Source organism: Sinocyclocheilus rhinocerous, unplaced genomic scaffold, assembly GCF_001515625.1.
Source record: "Sinocyclocheilus rhinocerous isolate Xijiao unplaced genomic scaffold, SAMN03320098_v1.1 scaffold496, whole genome shotgun sequence".
NCBI lineage: Eukaryota > Metazoa > Chordata > Actinopteri > Cypriniformes > Cyprinidae > Sinocyclocheilus > Sinocyclocheilus rhinocerous.
In genome coordinates this window covers 930,464-944,496 of record NW_015632471.1, presented here as the reverse complement: position 1 = coordinate 944,496, position 14,033 = coordinate 930,464, and the positions used below count along the sequence as shown (strand labels likewise).

General features: G+C 37.2%; 1 protein-coding gene and 1 non-coding gene across 3 annotated transcripts in view; both read left to right on the top strand.

Moving 5' to 3' along the window:
* The first annotated feature begins 6,505 nt into the window (after positions 1 to 6,505).
* Positions 6,506 to 6,578, top strand: trnaa-agc (transfer RNA alanine (anticodon AGC)). Its single transcript has one exon. It is a non-coding gene; the product is annotated as a tRNA-Ala (tRNA).
* A 1,824-nt stretch (positions 6,579 to 8,402) lies between these two features.
* The window catches only part of LOC107742507 (nocturnin-like), a 20,887-nt gene continuing 15,256 nt past the window's right edge, over positions 8,403 to 14,033 (top strand). Inside the window, exon 1 of one of the 2 annotated variants that reach the window (XM_016555505.1) lies at positions 8,403 to 8,585. Coding sequence is in view for 1 of the 2 variants with exons in the window: in XM_016555504.1 (XP_016410990.1) it covers positions 13,244 to 13,256 (13 nt within the window). In the remaining variant the exon portion in view is untranslated. Of the gene's footprint in view, positions 8,586 to 13,015; positions 13,257 to 14,033 lie in introns of those variants that run through there. The other variant, XM_016555504.1, reaches the window with a different exon arrangement.

The window sequence follows — 14,033 nt, the reverse complement described above, 5'->3', positions numbered from 1 at the left end:
TTTTTTTAACAGTCAGTAAACATTGCATACATGCGCTTTAAAGGAGAGATCTAAACCACATCTCAAGGGGTCAGAATTTCACTGACACTTGGGGTGGGCACTTCTACTTCGGCCTGTATTGTAAGCAAACAAGGAAGGAAACAACTTCTCCACATCAGCACTTACATTTTCTTCAGAAAACATAAAATGAAAACATTTCACTTAAATTTATTTGTGTTATCCGTCCAAATGGTCTAAACCAGACACACCCAGTATAAGGGAAAAGCCACATTAAAGCCTGACAAACATGTGAGAGAAAACAAACTGACAGAGAAGTACATCAAAAAGCTGGCTAGAAAGAGGTCATGGGGGTTAGATAGGGGACACAGAGAAAGAACAAGGGAAAATGGGGCAGAAAAAGAGAGAATGACACAGCCGACTGCTTTGAAGGTGGAAGCCAAGATGACATAGGGCAGAAGAGACAGTGTAAAGTTTTAATGACAGAGAAAAGAGTGAAGAGAAAGCGAGGTCAGGTATAAGAGAAAGAGAGAGATGAAAGATGTAAGGGTCATTCAGACACTGCAATAAGGCTTACAGGACTGAATAAATTACAGAGAAAGAGTAGTTAATGAGAGAGGAAGAGGAGGAGGAAAAAAAACGGGAGATTGCACAGGTAGGACATGATTAGGTTGAGACTTTTTGTAAGCCTGTAGTGCCCTCTATAGGAAGAAAGAAAAATGCATTACGAAAAGCAGTTGGGTGCATCTCTGTCAAAAATAAATAAATATATAATACATTGACAAAAGAGCGAAAAGATCTAAGCCTTTTTTCTTTACAGGGATGGCTGTTTTTAATGAAAAGTTAAAAAGAAAACAATCCCCGACAGATTTCACCACCCTGCGGTTTCATTTCACACTGATTCCAAAGCAACGCAAGCAGTGACTGATTTGGAAATAAAAGCTTTTGGGCTCCACACAAAAGGCTTTTGGAATCAAGACCGAACAATGCAAAACTACACGACGTGCAATAATGGAAAAGAGCGTTTATTTGAACGCATTTATTTTTGTGCAGCTTATATCAGCTCGTTTAGCAGATGAAAAGAATGAGGGGGGGTGAAGATGTCTCAGCCGGTATACAACTTAGTTAAGCTCTAGATCACTCCTTTCAGTTTGTCTTTTAAATGTCAGACAAATTAAACATCCAGTTTATCAAAACCTCTAATCTGGCCTGAGGGCCTGTCTGCACGCTTATGTGCGTCTGTACGGAATGGCGGCTGGCCTCAGGCAAGAAAATGCCAAAACATGAGCGGCTGAATTTGAAAATAAAAGGCTTGTCATTCAATAGCGCGAAAGAGAAATGAAGTGTGCATTTGTGCACGTGCTTGTACCCCAGTCAATTACTGCATCCTTGAGAGAAGGACAAGGGTTTAACTAGTGACACGAGGAAGTCAAAACAGAGTTGCCTACACACACACACAAACACATTCACGGTCTTATTTAGAAGCTCGGCTGTTATTGCCAGTGGCAACAGCATCATATATTGATTTCCACCCAGAGGAATTGCGATACGGAGAGGAAAGAAATACGAGAGAGGGAAACTTTTGATTGGCATGCAATGGATAAAGTGAACTACTTATAATGCAATGCCAGTAGACAAGAGGAACTTGACTTAACCAGCATGGACAGAGTAAAAAAAGAGCGATGGAGTACTCTCTAAGAGTGTGCGTATGAGGTGGAGGTAATCAGTGATCTTTCGTTTCCGGACCTCCCTGATCTACTGTTGCTAAATCCGGATGACCAGATGGCCCCCACACTCTCTTTCATCCAAGCGACAAGAAGAGAGAGCAATGCTGAGACTGGAAAGGAGGGGGACAACGATGAAAGACGACTTCTTTTACTTGAGGACAGAGAGAAACTGCAAAGTGTGCGAAGATACTTTTTAGAAAAAAGGAGAGAAAAAAAATATCCAACTGGGGGTGAACTCGCTCTCTCTCTCTGTACAGCCTGCTCCGTTTTCAGCGATGATTTCACTCTACCCAGATTCGGAAATGATCGATATGAGTGAAAAAAAAAAAAGATCAGAAATGTTTCAGGCCTGGGAACTGCTTTTGGCAAGATCAAAACGGGGGATCTATAGACTCCGACTGCGGATTTTGTACTTTTAATTGAGATTAATGTAGAACCGTCTGGTGCGGCTGTGGATCACGTGCTTCAAAACCCTGCTGGTTCAGGCTGGTTTGGTGCTGGTAGACCTATAGTCATTCTATGGGTTGATCAAGAGGATATTAGCACACCAGGATGCAAATGATAATATTTTCTGGTGACCAGTTGTGGTCTTTGCTGCAGGGGTTCTCGCATAAATAGCTCTTAGTTTCTACTCTCTTCTTGTCTTTCTCTTTGCTGCTTTCTTCAAATGAATATTTTAATAAAAGCGGTCAGATCTTAAAGAATCAGAATTTCCCTTGATCTTCAGAGATAAGTGTTCAATGTACTGTGAAAACATACTCTACATGTAACTTTCAGAGCTCAAAACATCCTCTCCAGTCCAAAAACACTATTGAAACTAAAGGCTGGAATACACTATGCAAATTTTTCAGATTTTTGCCCCTGCTGTCTGGAGGCGGCGATAGCTGGCGAAAGTCAGAGCCAGTCTGGAGATTTCGGGTAGTCGAAATTGACAGATTTCACAGAAAAATGTGTAGTGAATGATGGACACAGACTGTGATTTCATACACTCGGAGGATATTAAACATGTTTGATATTTTGAGTTGATTTTAGAACATATTGTTTTAAATTTTCATGTATCTCCCAGCAATGAGGCACATGGTTTTGCATGAGTTTGATGAGTTCAGAATAACTTTAAAGTCTGGTAGAGTGTGATCTTCAGTCATTTCATGAAAGATGCCCAGTTTTTCTCTGTAACCAGTTACAAAGTTGGCAAGTGTATGATGTCCAGCATTTAATAATCTGTTCAGATTTTAAAAGTCATGTAGTGTATTCCAGCTTTAAGCAGCAAAAATGGTTCTGAAATTGTTGAACATACATTTACAACAAACGTGGCAGATTAAAAGAAATGTTCACTCAAAAATTTACATTTACTAACATAAACATTAATTCACTTTATGATTACTAGATTTATATACTTCAAAGAATAAAATGGTATTTACCATCATGGTAATGTCCAAACATGGAATTACTGTAGTACAATGTCCAAAAAACATAGGCTACTATGGTACTTAAGAACTTGCAAAAAAAGTTTAAAGATAATGCATTTGTGTATTATTGAGACAGTATGTCTCTCTGTTATTCATGGCTAAAAAACAACCTCCTCTCTCCTCAGTTTCCTTGTCACCTGTGTCCATAGAAAAGGATTACGGATGAAACAGAACAGGAATGGAGGGAGTGTGAAAGAGAAGAGAGAATGGAGGGGCCGCCAAAAAGGTCATGTCCCAGCGACCAACCCGCCTCGGGCATTACTCATTAGCCTAGCAACAAGCTAAGTCCGGTAACAGTGATGACCTGAGGGGGGATCAAACCAGAGAGCAGATTCACCACATTTCTGAAATTTTACCATGATCTTCTACTAAATTCAAGCTGAGAGCCTCAAGTTAGCAATGAATAATGACAACCTTGAGCTGCTTGAGTTTAAAATGAGTCAGCCTGATCCAGGTCACTGAAGTGGAAACCTTTCAAAAACAAGATAAATATCTGAACCTCCAAACGCCACATAAATTGCTTACCTCTAAGACAAAAAACTAAACTCAAAAAGACTCAATGAGAGGCAGCTCTTCAAAGGGGAAAAGTCAATTTCATGCAATCAAGAAAGATCATAAGATGACTAGATTAAGTTGTATAATAACCCCTTTTTGGTACCAATTAAATTCCTTTTCATTTCAATCTGCCTTTTGGCTTTTTAGAACAGCATGAACATGTACTGCTCTCAATGGGCTCCATTCATTGACAAATGCATTGAAGTGTTCTTATGTGCGCAGAGAAGGTTCTCATAAAAAAACAGGTGCATACCTTATGAAACAACTGTGATTTATATGTTGCTTGCATAAAAGATATTGTTACATTTTATGGTCATCAGAAGAGTTTTTTTGTTGTTGTTTTGCCCTTTGAGCCATGTAGTTCCAACATCTAACATCTACCTATTTTTATTGTTATTTTTTGTTAAATAAATAAAAAGAAAACAAGTCAAAATAATAGAAAAAGTATAGGGAACGCTAGTGTTAGAGGGTCATTTTTTATAATAAATAAAAGAAAATAACAAATTCCAATTTAACCCCAGTTGACAGTTATGCATATAACAAAAAAAAAATCAGCGTTGCCAACACAGGAATAAAATCTTAAAATTAATTGAAACTGTAATAATATTTCACAATTCTGATAAATAGCCTAAATGCAGCCTAGATGAGCATAATAGACATCTTTTTTTTTTCTTTATTAATTCACACATTTATCTTTCTCATTCCCTCACTACAGTAAATTATGCTTTAGGTGTTATAATTTATCATGACTCTCTCTGTTCTTACAAATCTGTCTCCATCTTGCATTTATGCTTCATTAAACCTCATGCAGTGCTACAGGCACCTTTGAATCCAAAGAGAAGTTACCTGTGAAAACATGTCAGATTGGTTTTGTAGGTATTTTCTATTGCTAATGTAACTGAGAGATGTATAGATCCCTGCTGATATGCAATATGTAATAATCATGGGCTTCATTCATGAAACACAAGCAAGGATATCTGTGAAAATGTATCTGTACTTCCTCTGTCCTATTGAACTGAACACAACAATTTGCAGCAAATGGATTTATGAACGATTCACACATAAATTCGCTCTGCTCGTGTTTCATGAATAAAGCCCCATGTGCATGCCCAAGGGAGTTGAATGAAGATCAGATCAACCTAAAACTGGGTTTTATCAGCATTTAGCACCACCTGCTCCCATGACTGTAGGTGTCAATATTTTGTTTCATCATCACCGAAAGCCACAAGATGTTAGGAAGAGCAACTGGGGCATTTGATATTATAATGGTGATCATATTTCACATCCCATACAATTATGCTCATATAGATTACAAAACCGCTACTACAACAACAAGGCTTCTTCTTTAATGGCCTACTGCACTTAAACAAAAAAGTAATCCTACAAAGTTGCATAAAAGGCATAAATACCGAAAGATGCGGTCAAAATATTCCACAGGGTCCTATATGTGCAAGGATTAAGCCAGTTTTTTGTCTCTAATTTCACAGGTCATTTTTTTAAGAAGTACATTAATATACAAAATTATTCAAATGAGCAGGAATATTAAATTAAATGTACTGGACACAGGTGGCAATTTAATCATTACACATATGAAATATTGGTTTAAGATTTTGTTAAATCATGTCAAAATTGCCATGCAATGCAAAAATTCATGCAATGTTTAATGCTAATTATATTTAGATTTTATGGGCTGAATCATGGCTGCAACAAAATGAACTGAGACACAAGTAAACATTCTTAACAAGAAAAAAAAACATTACAAAACATAACAGAAATACAAAAAGTAAAGAGAAATGCAAATATATCATTAACTTAGAGTGTTTCAGAGTTCACATACTAGCATAATGGTGTAAAATTTGACGTCATGGCATTAAAGTAAATCCAATTTCGGATAGGAACTGTTGTCAAATGTTACCTGTACACTGAAAAAAATTATTCATTGAATTTACAATTTTTTTTAAGGTAAGTGGTTGCAATCAATTTATTTTAGCTACATTTAAATAAGCAAATATAGTTGACTAACTTTCAATGTTTTGTTTTTTTTAATGTAGCTAAAATAAATTGTTTACAACCACTTACCTTAAAAAAAAATTATAATTGTTTCAGTGTAACTTTTCTCAGAGCTTGGATAGTAATGTTTGTACATTTTGTGAAGATATAGGTATATTGTTCCTGTGGCTCAGTGGTAGAGCATTGCGTTAGCAGCGCAAAGGTTGTGGGTTCAATTCCCAGGAAACACACATACTGATAAAAAATGTATATCCTGAATGCACTGTAAGTTGCTTTGGATAAAAGTGTCTGCTAAATGCATACATTTAATATAGAATCTTTTTCTACAACAAAGGTTTTTGTGACCGAAATGAAAAAAAAAGGAATACAATCTTTTGATTGTCACATTGTTAAGTTTTGGGTTTTTGGGCAGAACAAAGAGATTGAATTTTGGTTTAATAAAACTTTTAATTAAAGGTAAATTTTATTTACACAAATGTAGATTTACAGAAATGTAGTCCTTAAACACCTCGATATAGTTTCAAAGGCAAACGAATGAAAGTTGACCTCTGAATGGATTTAAAAATGGGGCTGGACCTAACATGAAGAGGGATCTTAGGGAGGACAGCTGGAACGGTCAAAAACACAACCTCTCGGTTATTTCTACAACTAAATGGTGGCCAGTGCAAAGATGCCAGCACAGAGAGACGGCCTCTTTTCTTCAAACCCATTATAATAGCAGTCGCTCCTTGAAGATGTCTTCAGCCAGGGGAATTAGCTCAAATGGTAGAGCGCTCGCTTAGCATGCGAGAGGTAGCGGGATTGATGCCCGCATTCTCCAAGTTGGGTCCTGCCCTTCTATGCTTTTTTTTGTCCCTAAAGAGACAGACTACACTTTGACGCTATGAAGCGACGCTCCCTAGATGAGCTTTTGGGGCTCACTGCTGCCGAAAAGTGGACCAGGTCCTGCTCACATTCATGGCAAAAGCAGGTCCCACCGAGATCTGAACACAGATCACTAGATTCAGAGTCCAGAGTGCTAACCATTACACCATGGACCCGTGACAGGAGCAGCTGTCGCTCACAGGGCCACAAAGACTAAATCACTTACGCCAGCAGCAGCACCACCAAACTTCTTTTCCTGCCGCAAGAAAGCATGCAGATTTGAGCTCGGATCGCTGGATTCGAAGTCCAGAGTGCTAACCATTACACCATGGAACCACAGTTGCTTCGTTGGTGGCCATCTGGGAGACAGACAGCACTGTGGCTCTGGGGAAGCAGTTAGACAGAGGGGTTGGATCCCAGTGAATTTTGGTCACTGGCCCCCTCGACCAAAAGGCAAAGACACGCGCTAACCAGCTGAGCTAACCAGCTAACATGAAAGAAATTAAAGCAGCTGAAAAAAGGAATGCCTTAAAACTCTCTAAATAACTTGCAATATATACTAATCAACACCCAGTTGATAATATGCTTTTATACTATTCTTATGCTGCTTGGACAACTGGGTTGTAATACAAGCATATTACAACCCAGTTGTAATATGTTTTTAGACTTTTTTTATGCTGCCTGGATTTATTGTTTGTGTTTGATGTTTGTTATTTGAAGAAGTTTAATAAAGGTTATTAAAAAAAAGTTTCTACGAGCTGTTCAGGATGGAATAATGGAGTAAAAAAAATAGAGAGACTGCTGGAATAAATGTATTTGTATCTCGGTTACTAATGCTTGATATTAACATTTAAATTACATTCTAGAATCTAGTGTATCTACAGTGGAGATCAAAATTAGAGAATAGTTTATGAACACTTGATTTATTTTTCAGAAATAATTAAATAATCGTCAACATTCAAAATTTTAAGGAATTTTAGTTGTGGCTATACCATGCTAGTAGAAAAGTGTTTTACAAAATAACAGTGAAAGGATCACTGTCACCAAGAGATTTTTAATCAAGACACTGGGCTGGCCATTTCATTATTTCCGTCTCCCATCGGACAAAATTAAATTATACTTGCATTCATCACTGAAGTGAACTTTGGACCAGTTCTCCTCCGTCTATACAACATGCTCCTCAGCAAAGGTTAGTGTAGCCTTTTGATTCTTTTTGCGAGTTTTTATATTGTGCTTCAGAATTTAACTCATGAAATATGCTTTAAAAACTGCTTTTACTCCTGTAATGATAACTTTAAATTGGACTAAGCAGTGACCTTGAAATTTAGGAAATTGTAGGATGTTCTACAATTTTGATAGGACAAAACCCTACAGAGATGTGAATGCAGCAACTGGGTTTTGTGACCAGTGCCAAATACCTGAGACTGTAGAACATGTGCTTATTAATTGTTCAAAATATGAATTACAGAGGATGGATATGATAAATGACATGGAAAAAATAGGACTAACAGGACGTGGAGTAAAGAATATAATGGACTGCAGTAGGAGTGAACAAGGAATGAAATATTTGATTTGCTTTCTGACTAAAACGGGACTCATGACAAGAATATGATGACTAAAGTATATGGGAAATAACTAGAACCAGAAGATGGCAGTAATGCAACGTTAAGGATGCAAGCTGCCGTTAAAACCCAAAGAAGAAGAAGAAAATTTGAATGCAAGCGCCCCCTTGAGGACGAATCCTGTGTTTCTACATGCATTACCACTTCAATCCATCAGGTAGCAGTGTAACACCGTTCATCAGGAATCACTGGTCCTATATGACCTTGCGATAGTTTACAGCTGTTTTTGTGCCTTGTGTATGCTCGAGGAGGTTACTTATGTTTCCAAAAGGAGGCAGATCGCATCGACACACGCAATAACCGAGCTACAAGAGGAATATTCAGTGTTTGAATCCAATCTGGTGAGTGACAAAATCGGCTACGCATTGCCACGCTTACCTTTAATGTATACGCTATGTCGTCCTTTATGTCTTCTCTGCATTTGTTCCTTTCTGTTTCATCGATGATCGGTCGGCGCAGCGCACATTATTGATTTCACACTGTTCTCCAAACTACCTCCATGAACTGTAACGTAGGCGAAGTTCTTGAATCACAAATCATGTTAAAGTGCTGCATGTCCTCCAACTAGCTCTTGTGATGGTCTCCGTTTAAGAAAGATAACGTTACTGTAATGCGTTCAACTCAGTCCACTTGTTGATAAACGTATTATTCACATAAACATTAACGTTACGGCATTTAAGAAACAATAGGCTGCATACGTTTACATTTGAACCTACTACGAATAATTAAATGATACAGTTAGTGATGCTTCGATGTGAAAATGTTGTCCCATGACTACGATTATTTTATTATGAACAGTTACGCTGTATCAACCAAGTAAGAGTGATAGGCTGGTTCAAAATATTAGCATGGATATGATCTTCTCGTAAGCACGAGGCCGCAGGTATTCATAATCATAACATCAGCACTAAGAGTGATATTGATTTCATAAAACAGTTCAGTGAAGATAATACTGAGTAACTTACACTTTTAGACACAATATCGCCAGTCCCAAACAATGCCAAAGCAGGATAAATGGTTAGCGTCACTGAGAAACACACAGCAATGGCGTTTCCGTTCTTGATGAATTGGTTACTTCTTCTTCTTCTTCTTCTTTTAGGATTTAATGGCGGTTGGCAAACCAACTTAAAAGGTGCAATTGGTTACTTTAACGAATCGATTGTATTAATGATTCAATGACTCGTTCATAATACATTTTTCGCCACCTACTGTCGTATCGATGTAACAAACATTCCCACCATTAAAGGGATAGTTCACCCAAAAATGAAAATTCTGTCATTAATTACTCACCCTAGTGTCGTTCTAAGCCCATAAGACCTCTGTTCATCTTCGGAACACAATTTAAGATATTTTTGATAGAATCTGACAGCTCTCTGACCCTCCCATAGACAGCAAGGGAACTACCAAGATCAACGTCCAGAAACGTAGCAAGAAGATCGGTAAAATACTCCATGTGACATCAGGGGTTCAACCGTAATATTACGAAGCTACGAGCATACTTTTTGTGTGCAAAAGAAAAAAAAAAAACGACTTTATTCAACAATTCGTCTCCTCCGCGTCACCCTAGTGCCATTTTGGAGAATATCCACTGAACGCAAACAGCGTATGTTGTTCTGTGTCAGCCGCACCACACGGATACGTTGTTTTCGTTCAAATCAAAGCACAAACAACGTAGAAAACCATGTGGTGCGGCTGACACAGAAGCCCAAAAATCCTAGGTATGTGACTTTCTTCTTTCAGATGAATACAATCAGAGTTACATTAAAAAATGTCCTGGCTCTTCCAAGCTTTATAATGGCAGTGAAGGGCTGTTGACATTCAATAGTTCAACAGAAGTCCAATAAAGTGCATCCATCCATTATTAAAAAAAGTACTCCACACAGCTCCTGAGGTGAATCGATGTGTTTGTGTAAGAAAAATATCCATATTTAAAACTTTATAAATGGTAATCTCTAGCTTCCGTCAACTGTTCTACACGTGTTAACAAGAGAGTAACGTTCCAGAGAATGACGTAGGATGTATTTTTGGGTGAACTATCCCTTTATAATCGCTTGTGTAGTTTTTTTTTTTTTTCACTAGCAAGCAGTAATGGGAGTGGAGCGAATACCTATATGTTGTGTCAGATCAGTGTTTGGTCTTCATGTTGCATGATGCAAAGATTGATGTTTTTTCTTCGTTTTGAACTTATTTTCATTGACCTTTTTTTGTCTGAAACATAATTTCCGTGATAATATTTGTTTATAGGCCTACAACTTCTGTGTGTAAGCAATAGTACACTTGCAATTGTGTTACTGTTTAAATAAATAAAACCTATTCAGATTAGAACATCTTTTGAGGGTATTTACACCTTAATGCATTTTGAGTGATTGGATCGGTATCTATTTGAGTTCACACATTCCATCTACACTTCCTTTGTGACAGTTAAAAGGTGTTTCTATATATAATTACAAAAGTGTGTAGTAGGAATGTAATGTGGATGTACTACATTCATCATGTTGTCATTGTCGCTACACTGCCATTCACAACTCCTTTCCTGTGGCCTCACGGGATTGTAAAGCGTCCATCAGATGCACACTTCACAAAATTGCTGGAATTTGTAGGTCATCCAGGCACTTTTTCGCTTACTGTTTTATGAATTCTGTGAATTCTGACATACTACTCTTTCCCATACTGTTTTTCACCTACTGTATAGTTAGGAGGTATGCAGCCATAGTCTTTTGATGATTTTATGAAAGTGATGATACGCATGAAGTGGCAAGTATAGACAGGTACTTCATGTACTCTGAAACACAAATGTCATTATATCTTATCTTGTATAATTTCTCATGACCGCTTCAGCTGTCACTTACAGCTTCTTTTATGGCACAGATAAGCAGGTTAACTAGGAGTCAAACTGCAGGAGATCTGATTAATCTCATGAATGAAGCTAGAATGAGATAAGAGACAATATCTTCATTTATTGGAGGATCTTTTTTTTATAGTGCCATGTTAACCCTTTAGTAGAGTCATATTGATCTAACCCTTCATCTGTAATAGTGTTGCTGTGAATTCTGACATACTACTCTTTCCCATACTGTTTTTCACCTACTGTATAGTTAGGAGGTATGCAGCCATAGTCTTTTGATGATTTTATGAAAGTGATGATACGCATGAAGTGGCAAGTATAGACAGGTACTTCATGTACTCTGAAACACAAATGTCATTATATCTTATCTTGTATAATTTCTCATGACCGCTTCAGCTGTCACTTACAGCTTCTTTTATGGCACAGATAAGCAGGTTAACTAGGAGTCAAACTGCAGGAGATCTGATTAATCTCATGAATGAAGCTAGAATGAGATAAGAGACAATATCTTCATTTATTGGAGGATCTTTTTCTTATAGTGCCATGTTAACCCTTTAGTAGAGTCATATTGATCTAACCCTTCATCTGTAATAATAGTGTTGCTGTACTTCCCCACATTCTGTTTGTGTGGATGAAGCTATTTTTGATCTGTGACTTTTAAGCATGACCTCAAACTTAATGTTGAGTGGCACTGCGGTATATTAGCACAATATTGACCTGAAAGATATGACACTCCTTTACATTCCTTCCCAAAATGTACAGTGGCACTACCATGGTGGAGTGATAGGGTCAAATTTCAGTGTTATGTCACTTTGATATACTGAATACATGGACCATATTCATATACCATGCTATTACCAGGCATTCCAGTTATGTGTAAGTATTAGAAAAGTTAAATGTAATTTCTGCGACTTTTAAATATTCTATAAATTTTTATGGTTTTTCCAGGCCTGTAAATCACAATGTTAAAAATTTCTTTATATTTGTAGTTTTCCATGGGAACCAGAATACCTAAAATGCCATTCAAAAAGTTTGGGGGGTCAGTAGGATTTTTAAATGTTTTTGAAAGAAGCGTCTTATGCTTACCAAGACTGCATTTATTTGATTAAAAAATACAGTAAAACCTATAATAACTATTAAAATTTTTTGCCTTAGTAGAAATTTTACACAGCATTCATTCACTCATTCATTTGTAACATTATCAATGTTGTTACTGTCACCTTTCAATCAATTTATTGTGTCCTTGCTTAATAAAAGTATAAATTTTTTTTTAAATCTTACTAACATCAAACGTTTATTCAACCATGGTACATTTTGTCAGAGATTTTAAATTATCCCTTTTAAGTAACATGACGTAAGACAGTAAAAATTAGGGCTGCACGATAAATCGCATGCGATATTTAACGCGCATCTTATCATATTCGCGCGATTTTTTTGCGCAGCTCGTCAGTGAACAACGGCTCTGTGTAGTTAATGCTGCTCAATGTGAAAGCACGCACGTGATGGAGATTTACCGCTGATTACAGAACCGGCTTTCTGACAAGATGCGCATTAAATATCGCATGCGATTTATCGTGCAGCCCTAGTAAAAATGTATTAAAATTGTTAGAATGATTAAATCAACATTGTGTTTTTGAACCATATCATGATCAAATGCTGACTTAGTAGCATAAAATGTGTGCCAAAAAAGTAGGTGACCGTTGCTACAGATTATTGGGAATGTACAAACCGCTAACGTTGTAATCTTGCCCAACTTCCTGAATGCCAACTCGCACAGTTAGAGACATTTGCCATTAAACGAATTACACCATATGTTATTTATCACACTTTTGCAAGAAAAATGGTGTGGTTTGTTGTGTTTTGTTAACGTCAGCATTTTGCTTTGGTACTAAATGCGTATAGTGTGAGGTGCAAAAACCACATGTGGTGACATGGTTGCTTTATGTACCCTGGGACACCCTTCTGACCTGATGTACTCGGCGTGTGTGTGTGCGTCCATATGGTCTCCTGACGTCTCAAGTCTGTAATCTCATTCTGTCAGAAGCAGTTTAACACACGCAGCCAGTTGTGCATTTCTGCTGAGCATCGCTCACACAACCTCACAACAAACACACACACTGCTGTAATACAGACTTGAAATCCAGACCTGAAATCATGGAGGTTGTTGGTAAGATTCCTATAATTCTAATGATAGATGTCATTTTTATTGGTTGGTTAAGTAATTTTAATGTTTAGCTTTCTATCTGTGCTACTTGGTTTTAACTCCAGTTGTGTTTTGAGGACTTGAGGTGAACCCAATATAATATATAAGGTCATAAATGGACATTTTTATGTTATTTAAAACTGTGTGTAGCCTGTATATTTTCAAAGAAGTACTATGTTGATACCGTGGTGCAGTGATGGTATCAAATAGCAATACAATGGTACTTTGACATATACACTACTGTTCAATAGTGTGGGATCAGTAAGATTTTTAATGTTTTTTTATTTTTTTAAAGAAGTGTCTTATGCTCATTAAGGCTGCATGCATTTATTTTATGATGTAGTGAAGTGTTATTACAATTTAAAATAATGGTTATACTACAGTCTTCAGTATCACATGATCTTTCAGAAATCATTCCAATATGCTGATTTATTATTAATGTTGGAAACAGTTAACATGTTTAATATGTTTTTGGAACCTTAAAGGGGTCATATGATGCTGCTAAAAAGAACAGTATTTGGTGTAATGAAATGTGTTTATGCGGTTTAAGGTTAAAAAAACACATTATTTTCCACATACTGTACATTATTGTTTCTCCTCTATGCCCCGCCTTTCTGAAACGCGTCGATTTTTGCAAAGCTCATTGGTCTGAAAAAGCGAGGTGTGCTGTGATTGGCCAGCTATCCAGTGCATTGTGATTGGCCGAATACCTCAAGCATGTGATGGAAATGTTACGCCCCT